General features: G+C 36.4%; 7 protein-coding genes across 7 annotated transcripts; 4 read left to right on the top strand and 3 right to left on the bottom strand.

Moving 5' to 3' along the window:
* Positions 1-13,030: 13,030 nt before the first annotated feature.
* On the top strand, positions 13,031-13,771 carry HO133_008077 (uncharacterized protein; the record flags this gene model as incomplete). Its single annotated transcript, XM_037298945.1, has 1 exon — positions 13,031-13,771. The coding sequence occupies one exon, from the start codon at positions 13,031-13,033 to the stop codon at positions 13,769-13,771; it is 741 nt and encodes a 246-aa protein (XP_037156281.1).
* Positions 13,772-14,160: 389 nt separating this feature from the next.
* On the bottom strand, positions 14,161-15,674 carry HO133_008078 (uncharacterized protein; the record flags this gene model as incomplete). Its single annotated transcript, XM_037298946.1, has 2 exons — positions 14,161-14,490; positions 14,550-15,674. 2 exons carry the CDS (start codon positions 15,672-15,674, stop codon positions 14,161-14,163), a joined length of 1,455 nt encoding a protein of 484 aa, XP_037156282.1.
* A 339-nt stretch (positions 15,675-16,013) lies between these two features.
* Positions 16,014-18,440, top strand: HO133_008079 (uncharacterized protein; the record flags this gene model as incomplete). The annotated part of the gene is made up of 1 exon (XM_037298947.1): positions 16,014-18,440. The coding sequence occupies one exon, from the start codon at positions 16,014-16,016 to the stop codon at positions 18,438-18,440; it is 2,427 nt and encodes an 808-aa protein (XP_037156283.1).
* A 1,109-nt stretch (positions 18,441-19,549) lies between these two features.
* HO133_008080 (uncharacterized protein) lies at positions 19,550-21,834 on the top strand (the record flags this gene model as incomplete). Its single annotated transcript, XM_037298948.1, has 3 exons — positions 19,550-19,805; positions 19,862-21,427; positions 21,482-21,834. The coding sequence occupies 3 exons, from the start codon at positions 19,550-19,552 to the stop codon at positions 21,832-21,834; spliced, it is 2,175 nt and encodes a 724-aa protein (XP_037156284.1).
* A 438-nt stretch (positions 21,835-22,272) lies between these two features.
* On the bottom strand, positions 22,273-23,488 carry HO133_008081 (uncharacterized protein; the record flags this gene model as incomplete). The annotated part of the gene is made up of 4 exons (XM_037298949.1): positions 22,273-22,498; positions 22,552-22,709; positions 22,802-22,985; positions 23,142-23,488. 4 exons carry the CDS (start codon positions 23,486-23,488, stop codon positions 22,273-22,275), a joined length of 915 nt encoding a protein of 304 aa, XP_037156285.1.
* A 1,824-nt stretch (positions 23,489-25,312) lies between these two features.
* HO133_008082 (uncharacterized protein) lies at positions 25,313-25,985 on the top strand (the record flags this gene model as incomplete). Its single annotated transcript, XM_037298950.1, has 2 exons — positions 25,313-25,319; positions 25,375-25,985. The coding sequence occupies 2 exons, from the start codon at positions 25,313-25,315 to the stop codon at positions 25,983-25,985; spliced, it is 618 nt and encodes a 205-aa protein (XP_037156286.1).
* A 138-nt stretch (positions 25,986-26,123) lies between these two features.
* HO133_008083 (uncharacterized protein) lies at positions 26,124-26,978 on the bottom strand (the record flags this gene model as incomplete). The annotated part of the gene is made up of 4 exons (XM_037298951.1): positions 26,124-26,157; positions 26,206-26,330; positions 26,389-26,856; positions 26,913-26,978. 4 exons carry the CDS (start codon positions 26,976-26,978, stop codon positions 26,124-26,126), a joined length of 693 nt encoding a protein of 230 aa, XP_037156287.1.
* Positions 26,979-27,581: the final 603 nt, after the last annotated feature.

Below are 27,581 nucleotides of genomic sequence, written 5' to 3' on the forward strand. Positions count from 1 at the left end.
CTTAACGATATTTACTATAATTTAATATAATAATTATAAAACTATAGAGAATCTTATATATTCTAAGATTAATTAACGATATAATCTATTTCTTAGATATCGCTATAGAAGGAATCTTGAAGAATTAATTAAATATAGTATCATAAATATATTTAATTATAGCGATATCCTTAGTATTTTCAGTAATATTACTTAGCTAGCTTTTTATTATTAAGTAATCTATATCTTAATATATATTAAGATAGTAACTTATTATTATTAATAATTATATTAATAAATATACTATTTAATAAATCTGGCATAGCCTAAGCCTGGAGCATCCTGTATATTTGCTATTATCCCATGCTCTTCCATCAAGATTTCCATCGGTCGCACTGACGTAAAAACTCGATGCACTGAATTATAATTTTCTTCACACCTGTTGAGCCTGGCCTGATTCACTGTACATTTGCCTTGTGTCTCCCATGCTCTTGCCATCGGAAGTCCATCCTCCATCCTTTGTCTCTTGCTCGAACTTTCGTTCACCTCCACCGCTTTGTAAGCCACCGCTTCGACTGTCCAGAAGTCCGAGTTCTTTGATAGAGCGAGGACATCAATAGATTAACCGATATTCGTCCTAAGCTGCAAGGATCCCATGTCCCCGCCCTATTAAAGAACTTCCTTATAGCATAAGTATATATCTTAGTTAAGCTCGGTTAATTGAAAAGCTAGCTTTCTTTCTATTAATAAATTTTAAAAAGTATTACTAAGATCTAAATTAAGAAAGCTAGATATCTATTCGAGAAGTAACTAAATTTCTTAATTACGAATATTAAATTTTATTAATAATCTTAACTTTATCTTCGTCTCTCTTTATTTCTTCTTTAAAAAAATTCTATCTCTATAAATTATATTTTAATTAATTTTTTTCAATTATAATATCTCTTCTTCTACTATTATATATATTATAAATTATTATTAAAAAAAGCGTTAATAATAGAAAAATAAATATACTCTTTTATAATTACATTTTTAAAATTAATTATAATTTTAGAGAAATTAATAAAATTTATAGTAATATCGAGATTTTATACTCTATAATATAATAATATACTATTAATCTTAACTTATAATATCTTATAAATCTTTTTAATATATATTTAAAAGCTTTAATAAATTATCTACTAGATTTCTTTTTAATTTTTTTTATCGATATAATAATCTTAAATTTTACTATTAAGATTTTATATAATATTTAATCTTTAATATATAGAATTTATATTAAGATTATAATCTTTCTATTTAATAAGACTATAATATTTATTATTCGAAGAATTCTATTTATATTTAATTGTCAGGACCAGCATAGATGCGATATTAGTATAGGTGAGGTAGATAGAATAATAAGGCTATCGAACTATATAGGTGGGAAGGAGGCATAATATAGTAGGAGATGCCTCCGCCAAGGCCCGCTAGCCATAGGGCTGAGTGGTGTGTCAAGGGTACGCTCGTAACATTAATAAGTAGAGTGAGATAAAGAGCTTCGAGATATAATAGAATAGTTAAAAGATACTCGAATTCTCTATAAATATAATATTATTCTAAAGCTATATAACGATATTATCGATATCATTATTATAAATAAAGATAAAAATGATAAGAATAAGAATAATAAGAATAAGAATAATAAGAATAAGAATAATAACGATAATAAGATACGTTATAAGTAGTTACTTAACGCTCTCGAGAATATATACTTTTAAATATAGAGCGAGTCTCGCTTAGTCTTTTTAGAATAATTAATATTTAATTATAATATATATATTTACTCGATAATATCTACTATAATTTATTACGATAATTATAAAATTATAGAGAATCTTATATATTCTAAGATTAATTGACGATATAATCTATTTCTTAGATATCGTTATAGAGAGGATCTAGAGAATTAATTAAATGTAGTATCGTAAACATATTCAATTATAGCGATGTTCTCAGTGTTCCCACAATGCTTGGCTAGCTTTTCAGTACTGGGTAGCCCGCGCCCCAGCACATATTTTTGGTCTAATTACTGCTGGACATAATCGGGTTACAGCTCGGCAGGGGTGAAAAAAAATTCGGCAGGGGTGAAGCTTCGGTATATGCTCGCTTCACCTCGGATAAGCATAGGGCCATAGCATATGCTGAATGTATCCGTTTCACCCCGGATGAACTCGGGCCGAGTCTAAAATAATATCGATATTTTAGAGGGGGTAACGTATATACTAGGTATATATCCTAATTTATATCTTTTACTTAATAAGTTTTAAAACTATTAAAATCGAAAGATTATAGATAAAGATTTAGAAATTAATATTATTTAATAGAGATAAGATATATATTAAGTATATACTATTAAATAAATTATCTCGCGTAAATTAATATTATTAAATTAAACTTAATTTTCTCTATTCTCGATAAGATACTAGTATATATTAAGTATATTACTTTTATCTCGATTCTCGAATAAGATTTATATACTTATTAATATCTAGTTATTATAAAAATATAAGATAAGATACTTAATTATATTAACTATAAAGTTACTATAGAGAAAAGAGCGACTTAGTATAAATACGCTAAGGCGTATTACGTAATTACGTTACGTAATCGCTAAGAGTTATATAATTTAAATTTTAATACTTCTCTTTATATATATTCTCTTATAAGCGAAAATTAAAAAATTATAAAAGTTTAATATTAATAGTATTAAAATCGAGTAAATAGAATAAAATAATTTAATCGATTTTTATTAAGTTATTAAAGTAAGATTAGCGTTAAATAATTAAAGTAAAGTTTAAGTTAAATAATCGAAGTAAGTTAATATCGAGTAGTAAAAGTAAAATTAATATTAAGTAATTAAGATAAGTTAATATCGAATAGCTAGCGTAAAAATATATTCTTTATACTCTCTATATTTCTACTTTTTAATATAAATAAAATTAAAAAAATACGAGATTTAAAGTTTATAATATTTAAAATAGAGTAGATAAAGTAAAAAGTCGAAATCTAAAAACGACTATATTAAATTATAGCTCTTATTAAATATAATCTAAGTTTTACTTTTTATTAAAAAACGATTTTTTCGAAATTTTATTTTTAGATTATTTAATATATATTAAAAATTAATTAATTTAAAATTAAAGAATATATATAAGAGTAATTAAATAAAATAATTAAAAGAAATTCTTTTAACTATATATCGTCGACTATAGAATCTCTATAAAGATTATTTTAAATATTTAATTCTTAGTAATAATAGTTTATAATAATAAATTAAAGATATAATACTTAAGATATTAATAATAAATAGATATAAGTTTTTTTAAAAGAGTTTTAAAAGTTTAATAATAATAGCGATAATAGCGTTAAAGAAATAGCTGTTTTAATATAAAATAGTAAGTTTATAGAGTATTAAGTTTAATATAGCGACTCGATAAGTAACTCGAGTAGATTATTTATAATATAAAAACTAATAAAATAGCTTCTCTAATAATAAATAACTTTTTTATATTTAGATATAGATATAGTAGAATAGCTTCTTTATTAAATATTATTAAATTAAGACTATATTAAAATAATAATAAAAATAATAATAATTTAAGAAATAAATAAATATAATTTTTATCTCGAGAGCGTTATAAAAAGTATTAAATTTATTAAAGTAAAGAATTTTAATAAGCTTATTAGTTATCTATTTATTAATAGAGATATATTATATATCTATAATAATATTATTATTCTTTTTCTATATAAAATAATAAGTAATATTAATATACTTAATATAAGTATAAAACTAAATATTCTTTATAAGAGCGATTACGCTTTAGTTATTATCGAAAATAGTAATAGCTTTAAAATTTATATTATCGAGATAAAGAAGCTAATTAAATAGATTTTTTAATTAAATTACTTTCTTAATAATCTATATCTAATAAGTTTAAATTTATAAATTAAATTTATAATAAGTAATTATTTTTTAAATCTAATTTCGAGATTAAATTCGACTTTCGAAGAGTGAAAATATTTTAATTTAAGATTTACTTAGAACTATAAGATTAAATTTTATAATTCTTATATTATTTAAAAGTATAAATTATATTCTATAATTTAAAAAAAAAATAAAGATTTTAATAGAAAAAAGAGAAGTTATATTAATAATTAGTATATATAAAAGAATAAGATAGAGCTAAGCTATAAAATCTTAAATTTATATATATAATTAATTATAAATTTAGAATTACTACGCTCTTTAATTAAATCGACTAAGTTAGCTCGCTAGCCCTTTTATATCTTTCTTATTAAAAAAATAAATATACGTTATTTATAAATAAAATAACTTTTTTATTTTCTATTAAATTTTTAAGATTTTTTTATAGAGCGCGATTTACGCTTCTCATTATCGAAAAAATATTAAAGTTTAATCTTATAAATATTTAAAGGTAAGGAATTTAAATATCGTATATTAAAAGTTCGCTTATTAAATTTACTCGATAGTCGATAGCTCTAATTAAAAAATAGATATACATTATTTAATTTTAGAATAACTTTTTTATTTTCTATTAAAATTTTAAAAATCTTTTTTTTAAATTATAGAACGTAGGTTAGACTTTTAAATAAAAAAAGAATTCTTAAATTTAGTCTTATAAATATTTAAGAGTAAAGAATTTAAATATCGCTTATTAAAGTTCGCTCGACAGCTCTAATTAAAAAATAGAGATATGTTATTTAATTTTAGAATAACTTTTTTATTTTCTATTAGAATTTTTTAGTTCTTTTTTTAAATTATAGAACGTAATATAAACTTTTAAACAAAAAAAATTATTAAATTTAATATTATAAATATTTAAAAGTAAAGAATTTAAATATCGCTTATTAAAGTTCGCTCGACAGCTCTAATTAAAAAATAGAAATATATTATTTAATTTTAGAATTTTTAATTCTTTTTCTATTAAATTTTTTTAATTCTTTTTTTAAATTATAGAACGTAATATACGCTTTTAGAAAAAGAATAAATTATTAAATTTAATCTTATGAATATTTAAAGGCAGAGAATTTGAATATCGCTTATTAAAAACTTATTTATTCTATTAAGAATATTATTTTATCTAAGCTTAGATAGTCGAGTAGTAATAATTTTAATAAAATTCGAAACTACTCTACTTCGTTCTTAATTCGAATTTATTAATCTCCCTCGCTAAAAAATCGTAAAACTATAAAAATCGTAAAATTATAGAAATCGTAAAATCGTAAAAATCGTAAAATTAATAAAAATTCTATAAATTATAAAAATAAAAATAAAAGAAAATAATAAATATAAACTATAATAGATATTGAAAATAACTTCTTATTAATTAAATTTAAATTAATTTAAAGTTAATTAACTCTCTATAAACTTATTATTTATTAGAGACTTAATGATATATATAATAACTCTATATTATAGTATGAAGAGAATACTATCTATATAGAATTATTATAAGTATAGATTTTATAGTAAGATAGAAAGGCCGAAAGGCCTTAGCACGCTAAGCCTAATTGGGCTATAATATAAATAAGATTATTAAAATCGTAATATTATCTTCTTCTTTAATTTGAAACTTCGGCGATAATTACTATATAGTAGATATCGATCTTATAGAAAGTATATCTAGATATATACGAAGTAATATTCTTAGATATATTAACTTAGTATTTTATAACGGGTTTAGAATTTTCTTATAAGTCGATATAGCTATTATGAATTAGTAGCGCTAATAAAGAAGACTATTTCGAAGGTCTTTTAAATAATAAATAAGGGCTAACGGCCTCGGGGTAATAATAATGAAAATCTGCTATTAGATTCGAATATCTTGCTATATTTATAAATAATTATCAGAATAGATTTTCCTCGGTTTTAGGATTTTTATATCTAATTTTATATATTAGATATCCCCTCTTACTAGTTAAGAAATCATTTTTTTATTTATTTAGTTTAAATTAAACTATTTCTTTAATATTATAAATTTTATCTTCTTTGTTAATATTGATAGAAGATAATAAAGGTTTAATCTAGTCTGATAGTAGATCGCTATTATTAAGATATAGTAGTTATAAATAAAAGATAGAGTAAATATTATTTATAGAAGTAGAGAGTTCTAACTCGTAAGCGAAATTATTTAAAGCTTTAATAATTTTAAATAATTCGAAATTTTTATAATTTAGTAATTTACTAAAGTATATAATTTTAATATTTCTTCTATTAAGTATAATTATATTTTTAACTCTAAATTTTAATATTAAAAGCTAATAATAATTAGTTTACTTCTTCTATAAAGCTTATAATTATTTAAGCTAACTTCTTAGATAATTTCTTATAATATTTATCTTTTTAATAAATCTATTAGCTAATTTAATATCTTTCTTTACTCTTTAATTAGCGAATTAATTTTAAGAAATAAAAAATTCTATTTTTAAGCGAAGAATATATTCTTTAGTAAGAAGAAATAATAATACGCTTGATAAGGCGTTCTTATCGAAGTTAGCTTTAAATTCTACTATTAGTAATAAATTTACTTAGTTATCTTAATTATAATTAATATAAGCTTTAAGATATTACTTTAGAATAGCGTTAGCGTTCTTTATTTATTTATTAATTTCGAGATAAAACGTAATAGAGAGTTTAAGTTTAATCTTAATTCTTTTATATAGTCTTCTCTAGAAATATATTATAAATTAAGTACCTCGGTTCGAGATAATAGTAAATAAGTATTCTTTCTCTCGCTATATGAATTCGATAAAGGTTTAAATTATTACCTTTACTTCTAAGAAGTCTAAAAAAACGAATTTCTTCTTTTTATTAAGCTTATTTATAATTATTATAATATATTAATAGAAGCGCTTATATTTAAGATAGATAGGTAATAATATAATAAAGTTAATAAAAATGTTTTACTAATATTATTCGAGAATGGGTAGAGGTTTAAGAAGACCTTATTTGCTCTTTTTATAAGTTTTAGATCTCTTATAGATATGATAGCTCTTGATATAGCGGGTAACGAAATTCGTTATTCTTAGCTAATAGTAGTACTTACTTAATCTATCGTAGGTTAATAATCTATTAGCGTAGCCTTTAGGTAAAAAGTCATAAATATCTCTAATGATCTTAATTTATAATTCGGAAATATCTGATATATATAATCTATTATTAATATATAGTAACTCGTTATAAAAATAATAATTACTTAATTTCAGCTTAAGATTATTTTTAATTATTTTAAGTAATAGTTTTCTCTATCTAAATATCTTTAATTAAATAATTTTTTAAGCGATATTATTATAATTATAAGCGTTCTTTATTTAATATAATAATTAAGAAGTATTAGTAGTAGAGACTTCTCTCGATTCTTCTATAAACTTCTCTTAAGAAATCTCTATTAAGACCCTTAATAATAATTCTTTATTAGACTTCTTATTATTAATATCGTCTTATTTACTAAATTTATATAGTATTATAATTAGAGAGATAATATTTTCTTTTATATTATTTAGAAGTATAATAGTAAGATATATAACGTTTTTAATATCTTTATTAAGATTATTATCTTTAAGAATTATATAATATTAATAACGAGTATAATCGTTATTCTTATTTTTAAATAGATCTTCTACTCGTCAAGTAAGACTATTAGATTTAATACTTTATTTTCTTAAACGATAGATAATATAAAAGTTAAATTTAAAAAGAAACTTCGCTTATCTTACTTAACGAGAGTTAAGTTATTTAAAGAATATAAAGTATTATAAGTTCTTATAGTCTAAAATAACTTTAATAAAATCCTCGATAGAGGTATTAACTAGTTTAGAATATTATTTCTCGAAGGCTTATATTATAGCTATAAGTTTCTTATTATAGATATCGTAGTTATACTCTATAAAAGATATCTTTTTAGAGAGAAATATTATAAATCTAAATACTTCGTCTTTATCTTCTTACGATAAAATAATAATAATTATAAAATTAGATACGTTTATTTCTAGCTAAGTCTTTTTATTCGAGTCGAAATAAGTAAATATAGAGATAATAATAAAAGCTTTCTTAAGTATTTTAAAAGCGAGTTATTTAAAATATTCTTAAATCTATAAGTAGATAAAGTCTTTCTTCTATTAAGTATAAGTAAAATTCATTAGAAATATAACGATTTTAGAGTATCTTATAATAAACTTTTAATAGAAATTAGCGAATTCTAGAAATACTTATATATTTTTAATATATCTAAATTTCTTTTATTAAGTAATAATCTTAATTTTCTTTATATCTATTTCTACTTCTTTCGTTATAATAATTAATTCTAGATATTTAACTCTAATAATATAAAAATCGTATTTATTAATATTAAGATAGAGACTAGCTTATTAAAGTTTCTTTAATATCTTTTCTATATACTAAATATACTTATCTTTAATATTACTATAAATAAGAATATCATCTAAATAGATAGTATAAAATATATTTAGATATTCGCGTAAGGTGTTATTAATAAATATCTAAAAAGTGGTAAGGGTATTATATAACTCGAAAGGTATTATTATATATTCGAATAGGCTATATCGAGTAAGAAATACGATTTTTTTCTTATAATCTTTTTTTACTCTAATTTCGTTAAAAGCGGCTATAATATCGAATTTATTATATATCCTCGTCGCGTATAGTTTAGTAAGAGTCTTTTTAATTAATAGAAAAGTATTTTGATTAGAGATAGTAAGTACGTTAAGAGCTCTATAGTCTACGCATAATCTAAATCCTTTATTAAATTTTTTTATAATTAGAATAAATACTGCGTAGAGAGAAGTGCTTAATCTAATATAGTCTTTCTCTAATATCTTATCGATATATTCCTTTATAACTAATATTTAGTCTCTAAAGAGTCTATAAGCCCTTTTCGATAGTGAAATAGCTTCTTTTTTAAGATATATTTTATAATTAATAGAGCGATAAAGAGAAAGTTTATTAACTTTAATAAAATTCTAAATATCTAGTTATTCGTAATATATTATAAAAACTTATTCTTATAGCTATTCTATAATTAAAGATTTTTTTCTTAACTTATAAAAGAATTTCTTATAATCTTCTATTATAATAGCGGCGATATTAATAATAAACTTCGCTTTCTTATTAATAAAGTTAAAAAATTATTTAAAGTCTTTAGACTATATAGTAATAATTTAATTCTCTAATTTTTTAACTATCTTAGTAAAGATATAGATAAAGATCTTTATTATATTCTTTTCTTTAAATATAATCTTTATTATATAATTTAAATTCTTTTTTAAAAACTTATTATTACTCTAAATAGTAATAGGTTTACTATATAATAAATAGTTAAATATATAATAATCTAAATTAAATATAATAGTTTTAGATCTAAAGAATATATAAGAGTTATACTATTTTAATTATAATATTTCTAAAATAATATTAAATTATTCTAGTAAGATAATTAAGTATTAAAGTTCTTCTATATAATCTTCTAAAATAAGTTTTATTAAGATTATATATATAATATTAAAAATAGAGATAGATTTATTATCGACTAGTCGTAATTTATAAGATTATATTAATACTATTTTAAATAGCTTATTTACTTTAATAAAAGATATATCTATAAAGTTTAATATTAAAGCTTTAATATTCGAGAGATAATTAATCTTAATCTATTTTATTAATATAATAATTTTTCTATAAAAGTCTAATTAATATCTATTCTATAAAGAGGCTTTAGTAATAATAGTATACGCGGATAGAGAGACGAAAGCGAGTATCCTTTCTATTTCTAACTCTTTAATTCTTATATATAAAGCTTTTAGATCTCTAGCGGCGATTTAGCTAGAGACATTTAATTTTTCGATTCTTATAATAATTCGATGAGGACGTTCTTCTCTATGTCGATAATTTTTAAAATTATATCGACCTATTCTTTTGTTAATAGCTCTGCGTTTTTATATAAAATACTATTATCGCTAAAACGATATTTAATTTTTAAGTATTTAAAATATCTATCTTCTTTTTAGATTCTATCTATTAATAGCTTAAGATACTTATATTCTTATATACGGGAATTCTCGATAATAATACTATTATTTCTTCTAGTAAAGGAAGGATTACGCTAATTATTCGAGAGAATAGAATTTTTACAACTATTACTAGTTTTATTAATCTCTTTCTTACTTTTTAAGTCTAACGCGTTATTAATAGCTCGAAGATTTATATTTAATACTTATAGAAAAATAACTAATTCTCGAAAAGTATTAAAAGGCTATCTTAAAATTCGATATCTTAGACGTATAGAGATTAATCGTTTTAGATTAAATATCTTATAAATATTAGTGAATCTTAAGAAAGTGATAGCTATAGAGAATCGTGCGTAGAAATTCTTAAACGATTTCTTCTTATCTATTACTCTTATATTAAATTTAAAATCGAATATCTTAGTATTCGATTTAGTAATCTTATTATATATTTCGAATATATTATCTAATTCGTCGATTATTTCTTAGATAATTTAATATAAGTCTAAGATATCTTTATTTACTCTTATTTTAATAATATTATATATAGTAAACTTATAATAATTCTATATATAATCGATTTTCTTAAGTTTAATAAGAAAGATTATAATACTTTATTTAAATTTCGCTTTAAGATATTAACGCTAGCTATTCTATTTATCTCGATCGTTAATATTATAAAAATTCGAAATATCGAAATATCGTTTATTTAATTCTATATCCTCTATATAATCCGTAGTAGAAGTATAGCGTAAGTTTTAATAAATGCTATTAATGAGAATATTACTAATAAAAATACTCGACTAACGAGATATAATCTCTATATCTTTCTTATCGGAGTTTTTTAAATTAGCTAATATATAAGGTTATTACTTCTTCAGCTATTACTCTTTACATCTTAAATCTTACTTAAGTTTCTTATTTTCTTTAATAAGTTTTATAATATTAATACGATATCTATTATATAAACCTCGAAGTCTATTATTAATTTCTCGCTTATAAAATAATTAATTATTACTATTACTTAGCTAAGTGTTAATTATTAATATCTTTATCTTAGCTTAAGCGATATTATAATCGAGTTCTTTATTTTATTATTAAAGTATCTTAATATTATAATTAATAATTCGAAAGCTTTCTATTAATATCTTTAATTTATTATATTAAGTATTAAAAGTTTTAATAGCGCTTTCTATAAAATTCTGCGAGTTAGAAATAGAGATAAAGATTATAATTAACTCTTCTTCGATAATATTTATAAGTTATACTTCGATATAACTTAAATTAAATTTAATAATATATCTTCTAAAGATAGAACGCTTTCTCTTACATTATGTGAATAATTTAGCTTTACTAATATTTAGAACCTTCTTATTAAAATTCTCAAATTCTTCTAAACGATAATATATCTATAACTTACTTATAATGATTTAACTTTAAGTATTATTAAAATTTAAAGTTAAGGGATATATAGCTAATATTAAACTAGTAGATATATAAAGAAGATTTAATCTAAGATCTATTTCTTTTAGTATATTAAAGATATTTTTTTTTTAAGTTTTTATTTAATCTAGCTAGATTAGCCTTTATATAAATAAAAGATTTTCTTTTAAATAATCTTTTAAGTAGTAAGCTTCTTTAGCTATAACTACTAACTTCTTAATAATATACTCTCTTTTTAATTATATATTTAATATAACTAGTAAGTAAATCGCTATCGCTCTAGAAGAAAGATAGATAGTATTATATTAGAGACTTAATAATATATATAATAACTCTATATTATAGTATAAAGAGAATACTATCTATATAGAATTATTATAAGTATAAGTTTTATAGTAAGATAGAAAGGCCGAAAGGCCTTAGTACGCTAAGTCTAATTGGGTTATAATATAAGTAAGATTATTAAAACCGTAATATTATTAATATAACTTCTCTTTTTTCTATTAAAATCTTTAATTTTTTTTTTAAATTATAGAATATAATTTACGCTTTTAAATAATATAAGAATAATAAAATTTAATCTTATAATTCTAAGTAAATCTTAAATTAAAATATTTTTACTCTTCGAGAGTTAAATTTAATCTCGAAATTAGATTTAAAGATTAATTACTTTTTATAAATTTAATTTATAGATTTAAACTTATAAATTAATAGAATAATAATATTTATATAAATATCTTAATAATAATAGATTTATATAAATTACTTTATATAATTAAATATTATTATAAATATCTAACTCTTCTTAGTATACCTTAACTATTATTATAGAATTCTTAATTTTTTATTCTTTTTAAAATAGTTTTAGATCTTATAATAGTTTCTCGATTCTAGAACGATATCGTAACGGTATTGCAACGGTTTTAATATATAAAACGTATTAAAAATATTACAGTTATTTTAACTCGATACGATTTTTTACTAATACGTACTAAGATATATAATCGTTAATTATTTAGTTCGTTTTTCATTCTTTATCGTCTAAAGACGGAGGTGGCCTACTAACACGTCTCAATAAAACAATCGTATATTTACCGTACATATACAGTAAAAGAAGGCCGCTGCTACTCGCTAAGGTAGTATAAGTTACTAATTACTGACGGATCACTAGTAATCATCTTTTGGTCTAGTCGTAACTGTTAGCAAAACTCGTCCCGCTTCTCCTATACTGTTTATGTTGCTAAAAGGGGCGTCCAAATAAGAGCTCCACTCGTCCCATGTGATAATCGATGGCTATGATTTGTAACCCCAACTCTACATCCACTTCTCGCATTGCTCCTTCTATCTCTTGAGCTGTCTGTAACTTTATCACTATGGCTGTCAAGTTGATCACGCGGATGACACATGAGGTTTTTTGACCGCTAGTATTCATTTTGCGCCTGACCTAATCTCTTCTCATCACCTTCAAAAGACGCAAGCTCATACCTCACGAGCCGTTTCTGGAAGCCTCAAATTCAAGATGTTTACTCGTTCCTCTCCAATGTCACTTTTCCCAATCTATCTCCTTCCCTCTATCCCTTTCCGCCGGCGCAAAGAGAGCACAGACTCGACTAGCTCTACGGACTCAACTCAATCGACAGATCCTGCCAGCGGGTTTGTCGGAAACTATCTGAATGGCCATACCTCTCACATTCGCTGCGCCAAATGCTCAACTGACGTCTGCCTGACCTCCCAAATCATCAGCAAAGGGTTCACCGGCCGTCACGGAAGAGCCTATCTAGTTTCTCCCTCCCTGGCGCTGTCAGGATCCAGCCAGGTCTCCAAAGCTGCGATTGATCTGTGCTTGCAAAACACAAAGACCGACGCCCCTTCATCACGGCAGCTCGTTACAGGAGTGCACACGGTCAGCGATGTGCGGTGCGCTTTTTGCAACTCTATGCTAGGTTGGAAGTACGATGGAGCGGAGGAAGAGTCGCAGAGGTATAAAGTCGGGAAATACATCCTCGAGACGAAGATGATATGCTCCTCCTCGAATTGGGAGAACGATGAGCTGGAGCTGCCTCCCACGAGCTTGCAACACGAGGGGATTGATGCTAGCTCCCAGGATGCAGTCGACTTTGACAGTCAAGATGAGGACGAGTGCGAGGATCTTTTTGCGGGCGTGTGGAGTCCGTCGTTGGCAGTGAAGAGAAGGCAGGGGAAGTCGTTCAGAAAGCTAATGGCTGGGGGCTCAACCGAGATGGACTCAAGGCAGCGCTGACCTTCAAGATGGAAGATAACGATTGATTGACGACCTTTACGAAATTCAGATCCATCAGTGGAGTATGGAGTATGGAGTGGACGATGGACCGGCTGGCTAGTCTTGATTTGGGCTATAGGAGTTGGCGCTGACGATTCGATATTACAATACCCCTCCTCTAAGTTTCAATACCTTTTCAACAAATGACTTGTAAGAATGCTATAATGATGCTGTACATTGGTATGTGGGTAACTTGTCTCCCCACTTAACTCTCACCCCATGAAGACTATGCTATGTACAGCCACGACAATGGTATCTCGCAAGTGAAGGCAAGATCATCGCGGACGGCCTATCCTCCTATCCGCCTTGGACGGGGGAAAACCTCTCGTGAAGTTCAAAGACTTGGACCCTCAATCCTCGGCGTCGCCGGAGATCTTCGCTTTCTTTCCAATGCTCACCTCTTCGAGTTCGTCTCTGAAATCAACCTTCCTCTTACCATTGCTCTGAATGCTACGAGATTCAGAAGCCTTGGACGCTTCGCTTTCCGCTGGCTTCTTCCGCTTGATAAGGTTAGTCAAGTCTTTTGCACCTTTCGACGCCTCCTCTAACCTCGCCTTCTGAGCTGCTGGAGACTCGCCGAGGATGGATCCTAGAATGCCGCTGAGGGGATTTGAGCCATCAATCGTTCCCATACCGGTTGGATCGTTGATAGATACGGGGGGTTGGCGAAGTTCGACGAGCTAAAATAGACGATGTGAGCATGGAATCTTTTACAATCGAATCTAACCGTGTCACTCACCCGCTGTTCCATCTCCTCGATCATTTCTTTCACGTCAGAGATGTCTCCCTTCGTGACTTTAGGATTTCCAAAATCTTCACCAGCTTCGGGTGGATCAAAAAGCATCGCTTCCTCTTTCTCGATCCTCAGCCGACAACTGGCAATGGCTTCCTCCATCTCTTGAGCTGCTTCCTCTCTCATTGATTCATCAACATGTGCGTCAATGTTTGATTCCACTTCTCCGTTTTCGTTTTTCTGCTGCGTTACAGACGAAAATTCTAGAGCCAAAGATAGCTTGAAATGGGCCTCTGCTACAAGGCTTGATTCTTGTGGGAAGAGTCCCTTTTTCAGTTCCAGCGCAGATTTGAGGTCCACGACCGCATTGGGGAATCTTTCTCCTTCAAGTGATATCTCAGCTTGGAGGTCGTAGGTATCTGCGAGACGTTCCTTGAGCTGCTGGACTCGTTGCAACTCGCCTTTCTCATTTCCCTTGCCACTGCTGTTCTCAATTTCCTCGAGCTTTTTTAACAACAGCACGCGCGCTAGATCGAGTACCTCATAGGCATTGACGAAGTCATCTTCCTCGTCAGCGTCTTCGGCGTCATCTGCGTCTGCTTCTGCAACTTCTTCCTCCTCCTCATCCGCTATATCAAAGTTTTCGTCGCCTGTGAACTGGAAGTATGGTTTGCTTCTCTCTGCTTCTTCGCCTGGCTGAATCGAGGCATCTTTTTTTCCAACAACCTTTGTCACGACCTCTTCGGCGATCCTCTTTTGCTGCCCATCGGCTTCGTCGATCGCTTCTTGCCTTTTCTGCTTCTTGCTGCCCGGCGTCTTGTGGCCCTCTTCGCGTCTCTCACCGCCAACCTTGGAGCCCAACACGTCGCTGTTTTTTACCGCGACATGATAGAGGCATCGCCCGTACGCATAAAGTAGGTCGGCGTTTTCTGACGATAGTTCGCTGTTGATCTCAGCTTGTAGCTCGGTTGCTTGGGAATAGAGCTCTGCAGCAGCATTGTAATCTTTGACTGAATACTTAAGGGTCGCCTGCGCTGTGATATTTCGGAGCTGACTTTTGCCGTCGCCATTCATATCGACACCAGTGTCGACAATTGCAAGATCTGAGTGGACTTCTGAGTTTTCTGCCATGGTGCCGTGGTGAAGAGTTGCACGATCTGAAGCCGGATAAGATGTGGAAAACGTAGTTACAGTGAAAGTCGGGCTTGGCTGGAGCTGACGTAGAGGTAGAGGCCTAAAAGTACTTATGATTGTGGAAAAGAGTGAAGAATTAAAATGTAGTGTTAACTTCAAGGCGCGTTAGTTGCTTGATCTTGTTGTCAATCAGGCCCGAAAGTGAACTGAATGAGAGGTTCGCTCGCGGGATCGTTCCGCGATCACTTTGGGGGGCGCGTCCGGTGTGAGACGCGTCGGGCTCCATTGCCCCCCGCATTGCAGCGATTTCTTTCATGAGAGGGCAGCACACAAACGATGAATACAGAAGCTATGGATAGAGGAACCCATGCTTCAAGGACTCGCACAGCATCTCTATTCCGCGCCACTCAAAAAGCTGCATACCCAAGTCTCATTCCCTCATCATCGCCAGCCTTCAGCACGCCCGTTCATCCTATCCGAAGCTCCAAACCTCCGGAGCCCTCGAAGCCATCAATATTGTCCATACTTTTACCACCAGCTACTCTAAGACCTTTGGCTTTCCGCACATTCACAAAGAAGCACAGTCTCACACTCACATCGTCAGCGCTACAAGCGTTTGCCACCTTCATAGGCAAGCATTGCGGTTCAGGATGGCGGGAGGAGGGTCTGGCAGAAAAAGTCTTGGACGAGGCTGCCAAAAGCTGGAAAAAGAATGGTGGTGGTGTAATTGTACCAGGCGAGGGAGACGAGTTGAAGAGCATCCTGCGAAACATGGAGCGCTCTATGAGCGGGGGAGAGCCTTCCCAACAGGGGGGACCCAGCCGTCAAGGAAGCTTTGCGTTCGAAAAAACTGACGGAGATACTACAGACTCAAATTCAAGGCCTTGGGCATGGAGTAGGGAGGACAGCGGAGCACGCCTTGGGATGTCTGCTCTGGGCGTTGACGACGATGGAGGTACCACCAGCTCCGAAGATCCTAGACGGTGGCTGAAGATCGTTGGAGCATTCGAACAGCCAAGACTGACATATAATGTCAACCAAAAGCACTTCGAAGCAGCCTCGACTGCGCCTTCGTTATTGCCAGATCCCTCACACAAGACCCATCTTTTCCGCCATCGTTACAATCTCATTTATCAGCGGTTGCTGCGCAATGAGTCTTTTCAATCGTCGTCAGTGGCGTCTGCGCGCACAAGCTCCCTGCAACGGTTTTCGTCAACCATAGCGACGACCCAGCAAGCGTATAAAATTACACCCATTGCCAATCTTCTGGGCCGCAGCGGTAGCAGTCACCTCCTGCTCGGACTGTTAACGATATCTCCTACCGGCGTGTTGACTATAAATGACCTTACAGGGAGTATCGCCGTTGACATCCAACATGCCAGGCCAGTCCCAGAGGATGGCGCTTGGTTTACTCCCGGAATGATAGTGTTGGTGGACGGAGTGTATGAGGAAGAAGGTTCAAGCACTGGACCTGGGTTAGACGGCAATCGTGGAGTGGGTGGTACTGTTGGTGGAAAGTTCATTGCCTTCTCTGTTGGGGGGCCACCCTGCGAACGCCGTGAGGTCACAGTTGGCGTCAGCGGTGCCGGTAAAGACGGCCATACGAATGCAGGAGGAGGCTTCGGCTGGGTTGACTTCCTCGGTGTTGGAAGCGAGAGAGCTGCTGGCTCAGCGATGCGAAGATTGGAAACAAACGTACTGAAAAGAGCTTCATCAGAAGATCTAGCGGAGGGCAGGGCAAGAATGGTGATCTGCGGCGAGGTTGTGCTCGACAGTGCAAAAACACTGCAGGCGCTGAAACGAGTTCTCGGTTCATACGCCGCGGAGCAAGCCGATCAGACTCCGATGGTCGTGGTGCTCATGGGCAACTTCGTTCAAAATGCGGTTATGACAGGAGGTACTAGTGGTGGGAGTATCGAATATAAGGAGTATTTCGATTCCCTCGCCGCGGCCGTTTCAGACTATCCGACCATGCTTCAAAACACCACCTTTGTATTCGTGCCTGGAGACAACGACCCCTGGGCTTCTGCTTTCTCCGCTGGGGCTGCCACAGCACTCCCTAGGAACAGTGTGCCGGATATTTTCACTACCAGGATCAAACGCGCATTTGCCACAGCACGGAGTGAGGCAGAAAAAGCGACAGGCAAGAAGACGGATGGAGAGGCCGTTTGGTCTACAAATCCAACACGTTTGACTTTGTTTGGACCCGCGCAAGAGATCGTCTTTTTCCGTGATGACATGTCTGGCAGACTTCGTCGCAATGCAGTGAGATTTCGGCCCCTTCAGGCGAAGACACAACCTGAGTCGAACATTGTGCCAGATCAAATGGGGAATGGAGACGCAACAACAATGGAGGAAGGGCAGGAGTCGAGCGAGGGTACAGAAGTCGACATTGCGGTTGAGACAGCAGAATCTCACATCCCGATCTCTAAAGCTAGAGAATCCGCAAAATCAATAGTCTCATCGGACCTACAAACAGCACGTAAGATTGTGAAAACCATACTAGACCAGGGATACTTGTCACCATTTCCACCCTCCGATCGTCCTGTGCTGTGGGATTATGCAGGGGCATTACAATTGTACCCATTACCTACGGCTTTGGTGCTAATGGACCCAGAAGCGCCGCCATTCGCAGTCACATACGAAGGCTGCCATGTCATGAACCCTGGTCCACTTACCCTCAATGGCAGAAAGGGAGTCGCTCAGTGGATGGAATATGATGCGAGAACGAGAAGAGGCAGGACGAGAGAGATGAGATTTTGAGATGGGAATAATACGATAAATGACTCCCTGCGTTAAGGCGAGCGATGCCTAATTCCAAAAACGATTGCTGCTCGGTACATTCGCCGCAGTCGCCTTTTGGGTTCATAAATGAGTACCAAAGTCTGAAGGACTCGAAGGCCATGGCCATGCCAAACCCCGGGAAAAGGACCCATGTCAGTGCAAAAAGGCAGTCATCAAGCCAAGGACTTGTACCTCTCTGCACACTGGAATCTCCTAATCTTTCGACTGCATGCGCCAGCCGATAAGAAGCTCATTGGCTAAAGGTGGTCCTACAGACGGTGGAAGCTGTTGAGTGCCATAGGTTAGATATGACCAAGGCACCACTTGCTAAATATGCTACTCGTAGACACACAGCCTGATAGAATCTAGGTTGATGATCGTATATTTAATATTCACCCTTACATGTGAGTAACTTCCGGGATGCCTTTTTTTTCATCCACTACAAAAGTCGCATCTCCCCGAGGTCCCGCCGGTGGTACAAGTTGATTGGCTGCCAGTCAGCATTTGCCGACCCGTCAGTGCCCATGAGTAGTTGGACAGGAGACAGGCTGAAGTTTCGAGTCTTCTGCTTACGACTCCTCCATTCTCCTCTTCCCATCCATCACTCATTACTCTAGATTGCGCTTGTCCTTCCGTATTCCACACTCTTTCCTCACACTCTTTCTGAATGTCCTCGGTCTTGTCTATCATTGTTCTTTCAGCCTATACTTCGTTCTTTGTTCGCCCCTGAATATCTACGCCGACGCCCTTTCTTCTGCTGGTAACTGCATTTAACGGGACGCTCTGGTTGATCCAAAGCCTCCGTGTTATTTCGTGCTTTGTGTGTACTCTCATCTGGATCGAGCGAGTCCATACCCTGCAGTGGTGATAGCAACAGTTCGCCTCCAAACTTCCCCGGTCACCCTCGCCATATACAACACCCTTTAATATCCTCCCGCATATATAACCTTACGGCCTCCTATTGAGCATCTCGCGCTGCATATAACAAATTTTTTGGGCCATATTTCTCGCAATTCCTTTTGAGGATGAAGTCGCCCCAACTTTCCTCGCAATGGCTGGTTGCAATAGCACTTCTTGCGGCTCTGACAATGATTGTATCAGCCAACGATGTCCTAACAACGACAGGCTTCACGACGTGCATGGCCGGTTCCGACATTACAGTCACAGTCCTCAATATCCAATATGACCGCACCACTCAGCAGATAACTTTCGACGTAGCAGGTACCAGTTCAAAAGTCGAGAATGTCACTGCTGCCTTGTACGTCACTGCCTATGGCAAGCAGGTGTACCAAAAAACCTTCAATCCATGTGACGAAGGCAACAAAGTTGATCAACTGTGTCCTGGTGAGCTTCTGAGACAGGCATATCATGACTTCTCCGGTGCTGATATCCTGTTCTAGTCCCAGCGGGATCATTCGCAGCTCAGGGTGTGCAAGACGTTCCTCCGTCTTACGCGAGTGAGATACCCTCGATAGCCTTCAATGTCCCTGATCTCGAAGGAGGAGCCAAATTGGAATTGACGGCGCTTGATGGCGGACAAGATCTAGCATGCATAGAGTCAGACGTGACCAATGGCAAGACCGTGGAATCTCCTGCAGTCTCTTATATCGCGGTAGGGGTTGCGGGGGCCGCACTTGTACTCACCGGCATCTCAGCCATCGGCAGTGCAGGTACAGCCGGTGGCCACGCCCCAAGCCCTAATTTTGGAGACGTCGTTGGCTGGTTTCAATCAATAGCCATGAACGGAATGTTGAGCGCCCAATATCCACCAATCTATCGAAGCTTCTCCAAAAACTTTGCCTTTTCTGGGGGTCTTATCCCATGGAACTCGATGCAGACATCAATTGACAATTTCAGGCGGGCGACCGGCGGCAACCTAACAGATGACAATGTCCAGTACTTAAAAAATGCCAGTTTGGTTTACACTACTGGACCGACGTCAGACTCAGGAATCGTGTCGAGACGCGCAAACGATTTTCTCTTTGAACCTCAACTATTTTCAAGAGATACATCGACCACCATCAATGGCACTCAGTCAGGCACTGCTGCCGCTGCTGCTGGTAATGGCACAAGCTCTGGCAATTCGAAGGTCACTCACATCGTGCATGGTATCCAGGGCTATGTTGAGCAGCTCACCATCCCTCAGGCCAATACGTTCATGACTGTCCTTCTGATATTTGCCATTGTCATCGCCGCTATCGCCGTCGGTATTCTTCTCCTGAAGGTCATTCTTGAGACATGGGCCTTATTTGGCTCATTTCCTAAAAAACTCACCAACTTCCGCAAGCGGTATTGGGGCCTATTGGCTAGGACGATCACCAACTTGATCCTCCTTCTTTACGGTGTCTGGACCCTTTATTGCATCTATCAGTTCACTAACGGTGACTCCTGGGCTGCCAAAGTTCTTGCGGGTGTCACACTCGCATTGTTCACTGCGGTCCTCGCTTTCTTCACCATTCGAATCTGGCAGATCGCTCAAAAATTTAAGAAAATGGAGGGCGACACTGCGATCCTTTTCGAAGACAAGGAAACGTGGCGGAAGTACAGCTTGTTCTACGACAACTACAAGCGAGGCTATTGGTGGCTCTTCATGCCTGCAATCTTGTACATGTTCGCTAAAGGATGCGTTATTGCCGCCGGCAATGGCCACGGATTGGTGCAAACAGCTGGGCAGTTGATCATCGAGTCTGTCATGCTCGCTCTGGTACTATTCACTAGACCTTTCGCGACTACCGCTGGAAATTGGATCAACGTTGTAATCCAGGTTGTACGAATGCTCTCCGTCGTTTGCATTATGGTATTCGTGGAACAGCTTGGAATCGCGCAATCCACCAAGACAATCACCGGCGTGGTTTTGATCGCTGTACAGTCCGTCCTGACTGCGGTCCTGGCTATTTTGATTGCGGTGAACGCGATAATTGTGTGCATTAGGGAGAATCCTCACCGAAAGCAGAGGAAACAGGCTGGTAAGTTTGCTAGACCTCAAAATTCTTTATGTTATGTCACTGACCATTATTCAGAGCGGATCAACCGCGATCTCGACGATCTGACTCCCCTTGACGCTCGCAATTCCCTTCTCATCGACCCAACGGATTACAAAGACGTCAAGGATCCACAGGCGAAAAGCTACCCATTGAGTACTTATTCTAGCCGGGGAAGCTACGATACGGTCCAACCCTATCGAGACGAGACGCCGCCACCTCGGCGACCTCGAGGTGCCGATGAGAGCTCGGAATTCTTAGTCAGCTCTGCTGCAGATATGGGATACGGGCATGACCGGAGAGTCAGCCGAGAAAGTGACGGCGCCACTTCGCCATCTGCAAGGCGGCAACCGACCGTACCACACATGGGTTATCGTGGGCAAGCATATTAGTCATGATGGAGGTCAAGGTTGAAGCATTAGATGGGGATTTTTGGGTTTCAGCGGTTTTGCATGTAAGACCATGGCCAGGGGCGTCAAGATGATTTGCACATATTGCCTACGAGATATAGTTGATTCCTTGACGTCTGTCATCCATACTGTCCTTATTGGATGGTTTATGCGTGCACATTACGAATGAAGATTCAAGAACTATAATCCGGTGTGCAATCGTTGATGTCTTCATGCACCATCAATGATTGTTCCACTTCCGAACATTCAATTCATGTCCACGTTGGCTGATTTTGTGCGGCTTGGAGCCCATGCGAGACAATGAAGGGCTCGAGCCCACCCACGCTTTTTCTGCCACGACTCCGTTTCCCATGATCCTTCTATTTGACCAACAAGGCCTCTAAGTATCGATTCTATTTGGCTCAAAGATAGTCATCTCTCTCACAGTACGCACCACATGGTGGTCAAGCCCACGAGGAGGCTAGAACGAATGAACGCAGTCTTCCGATACGCAGCGCTTTTGGGCACGCTGCCCGTCTCGCCTCCACCGAGATACCAGCTCCCAATGTCTGTGAGCTTCCCATCCTGCGTGAGCATGGCTGAATTCGCACCAACGTTGGACACGTCTGAACGGAAAGCGCCGAAATATGAGTAGTGGGTGACATTTCTGCAGTGGTGATTAGTGGTCTGACTAGAATTGGTGATGTAAGAAACATTTACTCGGTGCGGTCCAAGTAACTGGAACTTTGATTGTAGAACGTCTGCGATTCCTGGAGATTAACATGGGCATCCGCAAACTCGGTCACCCATATGGTTTTGTTGAACGTGCCGACATATTCACCAATATGGCTTGCTAAGCCTTGGAAATCGCCATACCACTGCAAGTCCTACAGTCAGCAATTGAATGTTCAAGATCAAAATTGCAAATCAGGGTATGCGTTAGGAACAAAGGGCTAGGAAAGTTACTTACATGCACTGGAATGAAATCTATTGTGCAATTACTGCAAGCTGTGAAGAACTCCTGAGTCCATTGACGGCCAGTTTCAGCCCCTGTACATGCGGGGGCTCCAATTTTGACACCCTGCTTGGCCAAGGGTTCAATCTGCTGCATCCAAATCTGGGCTGCCGTCTCTGCTGGAATATCACTGCCCCCGCTAGATAAGTTTTCGGAGTCAGCATCCCTTCATCAAGCAAGAGATTCAACTCTTGAGACTAGTCTCTAGGGTTGAAAGAAGCCTTTGGCTCCCGAGACATGTCTTGCGATGGAAGTTTGGTCCCAAAGAGGAAGAAATCGTTCTGGATATACGTACGTGCTGGAATCCCCATCAGGTTCGTTGAATCCGAGAACATATGTGATGTTGGCTCCAGACTTGATCTGGGACTGTACGTCGCTGAGGAAAGTGGACGAATTGCCCGTTCCCCAAAGCATAGGGACGAATTGAAGTTTGGGAAAATTTGCGAAGGCGGGAGAAGGCTTGGAACCATAGTTGTAATACCAAGTGAGGTCGGAAGTTGGGGAGTCCCAATTGGCATCGTCTTGGGGATATTTCTCACTTGGTACGTAAACAAGGCCTCTTTTCGAGGATGTAAGCGGGCTTTGGCAGTACACGATAGAAGGTAGGACTGTCAGTGCAGTCAGGAAATGCCCGAGTCCCATGGTTTCTGCGTTCTAGAGGCCAGGATCCACGCGAATTTGACGATATGATAGTACAAAAGGAGAGGAAAGGGTGACTAGAAGTTTGGAGGTCGAGACAGAGGAGGAGGAGGGAGATTTAAGAGACGCACAGCTGAGATGGGATGGAGAAAGGAGGAGAGGAGGAAAGGAGGAAAGAGAAGTATGATGAGATAGCAAAGCCAAAGCAAAGCCAAACAGTAACAATCTTGAATGGAAGACGAGCTGCCAATACATATATGAACTTACTTACCTTACTACTTTAATAACATAATAATAGCCTAGGCGTAAAGTAGCAATAGCTCCTTCCATCTTCCTGAAACGCTTATTGGACCAGGATAAACGCGAGAACGCTTCCAGGATGAGTGTTAGCGCAGGCCACATTGGGACTTTCCTTTGCGGGAAGCCTAGCCCAAAAGCCACAACCGAGAGATCCGAGATGCCGAGTTCCCATTGAGTCCGCCTCAACTGCTCATGGCTTCATCCGTAAGTATTGATGCATTTCATTCAAGTATTCGCCTCATTTCAGGATGGAAAGCGACATTCTTCTCTACTGGTGAACGGAATTTCAAACCATGTCACATGTCATGGTTGCCATCGGTCATTGAAAAGGAAGTGACACCTTGCCAGCATTCTTGGGTCATCTGCTCTGGCCTCCGTGCCCGTAACAAGGGTGTAGGCACAGCCCCTACGTGCATAGTTTGTGCGACCGTTACTGCTGACTTGTTGGAAAACATCATGAGACCACAAGGTCCCGGGTCTGCTGTGCAGCTTGAATGCGGCCTGGAAGGTCGGATGAGTCTTTGGTGAACGTACGAGTGGAGCTATCAATCAACGCCGGACGGAAATCGAATTGGTATTAACTCTCCATGCTCATCTAGACTCTGGTATGATCTCCGAAATGCGCTGTAGTCCACTAGCTACACCAAGAAGTACAAACGTAGCTTTCGGGAGTACACTCAGAACCAAAGCCATGACTTGGAACACCGACGCAAGAGCTGGGCTAGCATGTATGAGTGCAAAAGCAGTGGAATCTTATATCAGTTCTTTCTTCACGCCCTGGAGATTACTTCTCTAGAAGCATTGATCTGGAGTGCTCAGATACGAGCTGCTAAGTAGAGTTCTGGTGTAAGACGGAGGTTTGTAAGAGAGACGTGAGCAGCGTAAAAGACAGAACCTCAAACTCAATGTATCGTATTCAAAGAGGCACCAGAAGCAACAACACGCGCGTAATACTCCCCTTTCCATTTTGTATAGTCAGCAGAGGTTCCAAGAAAGGTGGTAACATCAAGTTGATCAGTAAGACGAAGAGGTTGCTACTCTTTCCAACCGCATAGCCTCGCCATGTCCTTGTGCAACCCTCGGTGCCGGAACAAGTACTGGCTCTCCTAGGAGTAGTACCTTCTGCTCTCATAAACATAAGCCGAAGGATCGTGGCCGATGATCCGGGGAACAGCCGCGCGCTAACGCGTTTCATTGTTACTTTGAGCAACGCACGCATAAAGACGTAGCAATAGTCGTGAAAAGGAGGAAAATTTGCTGGGCGGAATCCTTAGAGACCCGAAGTCCCTCGGGGGAGAACGTCGAGGATATCCTCGTCCCTCTGTTCGACCGGCGAATTTACTTTAGAATTTCCAAGGCTGAGGTCGTCTGATGTTCATCCCATGGTTTCCTCAATTCACGACTTTTGCTTCACTCTATTTCCTGTCCTAGCCTGCAGAGACCATTGAAAGCACGTCCAGAACGGTTTATTACATATGACCCAAAACGAATAATAGTCGTACAGCGCGAGACGCTGCGGATGCAACTATGCCAGGTATGTACTTCAGCAACCGTCGAAGCGAGTTAGCCCACTGATATACACTCCTTAGGGTGCTCTTTATGGCTCCTGCCACCCAGCGACTCACCAATCCAACTCGTACTCTCTGACCTCGTAACTACGAAGATCCCCTCCCTCTTCCCCGAACTCCACAATGTTGTGTTCGAGCCACATATGACACTGACCTCCGAGATAACGCTTCCTCCGGACATTAGCGGCAACAAGCGAGCCCAAAGATGGCTCGACGATCTACCGCTGCCGAAGAAAGTCAATGTCGACGTTTGCCTTGAGTCACTCGATGTGGGGGCTCAATACTTCAAGAAACTTATATTAAGTGTGAGCAAGGGACCCCTAGAGACTTTCGGGGCACACGTGCGTTCTACTGCCGTGGAGAATGGTGGTATGACTGCGGCGACAAGCTGGGTGAAGGAGACCTGGGCACCGCATGTCAGCTTGATGTACGCCGATATCGAAGTCACCGCCGAGAAACGTCAGGAGATCCTGCAGGTGGTCGCGGAGGCGGGAATACGAATAGAGAAACAAAACGTGTTGCTCGAGGACGGGAAAGGCGACTACAGTGGATGGACTGGGGGCCGCATTGCACTGGTCGAGACCTGGAAAGAGCTGAGGGACTGGGAGGTCGTGGCTGCAAGAGCGATATGAACCTATCTGTGACACGAGTGGCTTGCACAGTGGATTGCTTTTTCAATGTTAGGCACAATCTCTCCTAAAGCGCCCTACCAATTCAGAAGTATTCGCCCGCCATCATCTCTTGGAACCGCGTATCAGACGGCATGAGTGTCAAGCAAATGAGCCTTCGTCACCTGTGCCATCTCTGCATAACGAATCTGCAACATCTGCTTCAAAAAGTGGCAGATCTCACGGACCGCAGCCACATGGGGACTCGACGACAGCTATGACACACGAGTTGACAATATGATTGTAAGGATGTACGACCAATAAGGGTCTTAGCCCGATTGATGCCATGTCCTCCGTGACTTCGACTACCTATGAGTAGTGTCAGTAGATTTTGCCTGGTAATCGGAGGCGTGCGAGGTCGTCAGACCGGGTATAACAGGCGTCTCAACGAGTGCGCGCTGCGCATCACAACCAGTGCTCCTGGCTTCATCCGCTTGACGACGTCGGCCATAATCTCGTGTTTATGCGTGCTGCAACCGCCCACTAGAGCGGCCAAATAGACAATATCAAAGCATCCCAAGTCGATATCTGGACTACCGGCGCTTGCACACTGGAAGCACATAGTTTCCGGAGAGTGACCCAAGGCGCGGCACAATGTAACGGCCGTCGTAATGGCCGTCGCATCTTGATCGACATTATGGCAGGATACGCACTCGCTTTGAAGATGATGACTGATGCAAAGAGAGGTCAAAGGAAGTGGACCTGAGCCAAGGAAAGCAAAAGTTCGCGTGGCGAAATCCGGCTTCACGGATGCAATGGCGTTCATTTCCATACGGACGAGGTCGACGTAGTTTCCATGATAGGGAAATGTGAGCAACATCTCATTCGCTACAACCTTCAGGTCAGCTAGCGTTGCACGGAAGGAAAAGATGTGAAAGGCAAGATACCCACCTTCTTCGTGTGTTTTGCAGCAACACACCTTTCGCGCCCAATGAGCTTCGAGTTGATATTCGCCATCCGAGCAAAGCTTTCGCAAATGAGGAGCTATGTCAACGACTTTGGGGTCTGACAGAATCTGTTTTTGATTCATGTAAGGTACTGTTGTTGGCGGTGTACCCAGTGTGACAGACCTGTGCTGTGGTAGCCTCATCGGGTATCCTACTACATAATCCAACAAGCCTTTCAAATAGACAGTTGATACTCGGTGAGGGTTTTAGATCAGGAGACCGAGACAGCTCGTAGTAGCAATCAAGAATCTCATTGACATAGCATGATACACAATCGCCATCTCCATGGCACGCAATCGGAACCATAACGTGTTACGTTTCGAGGGCGCGAAAGACAGTAACAAATGATAGAGGTAAGTTTCTGGAAATTTTGACCAATACTACCGGCGCAAATCATGCGAATGCGCGAATGTCCTGCATGTACCACCTCAGGGGTACACCGATTTCGCGGCCTGAACCGATTGCAGCACTTAAGGCGACCTCAAATTCGCAAAGTACTCGCGGACCATTTGTCTACTATTCTTGAGACCTTTTTTAATACCTTGGAAGCTGGTACTTTCATGCCCCAGAATCTCTACCACGGCCTTCTAATCTACTCGCCTCTTCATGTAAT

This window comes from Letharia lupina (genome assembly GCF_014066315.1).
Source record: "Letharia lupina isolate WasteWater1 chromosome Unknown contig_4, whole genome shotgun sequence".
NCBI classification, from domain to species: domain Eukaryota; kingdom Fungi; phylum Ascomycota; class Lecanoromycetes; order Lecanorales; family Parmeliaceae; genus Letharia; species Letharia lupina.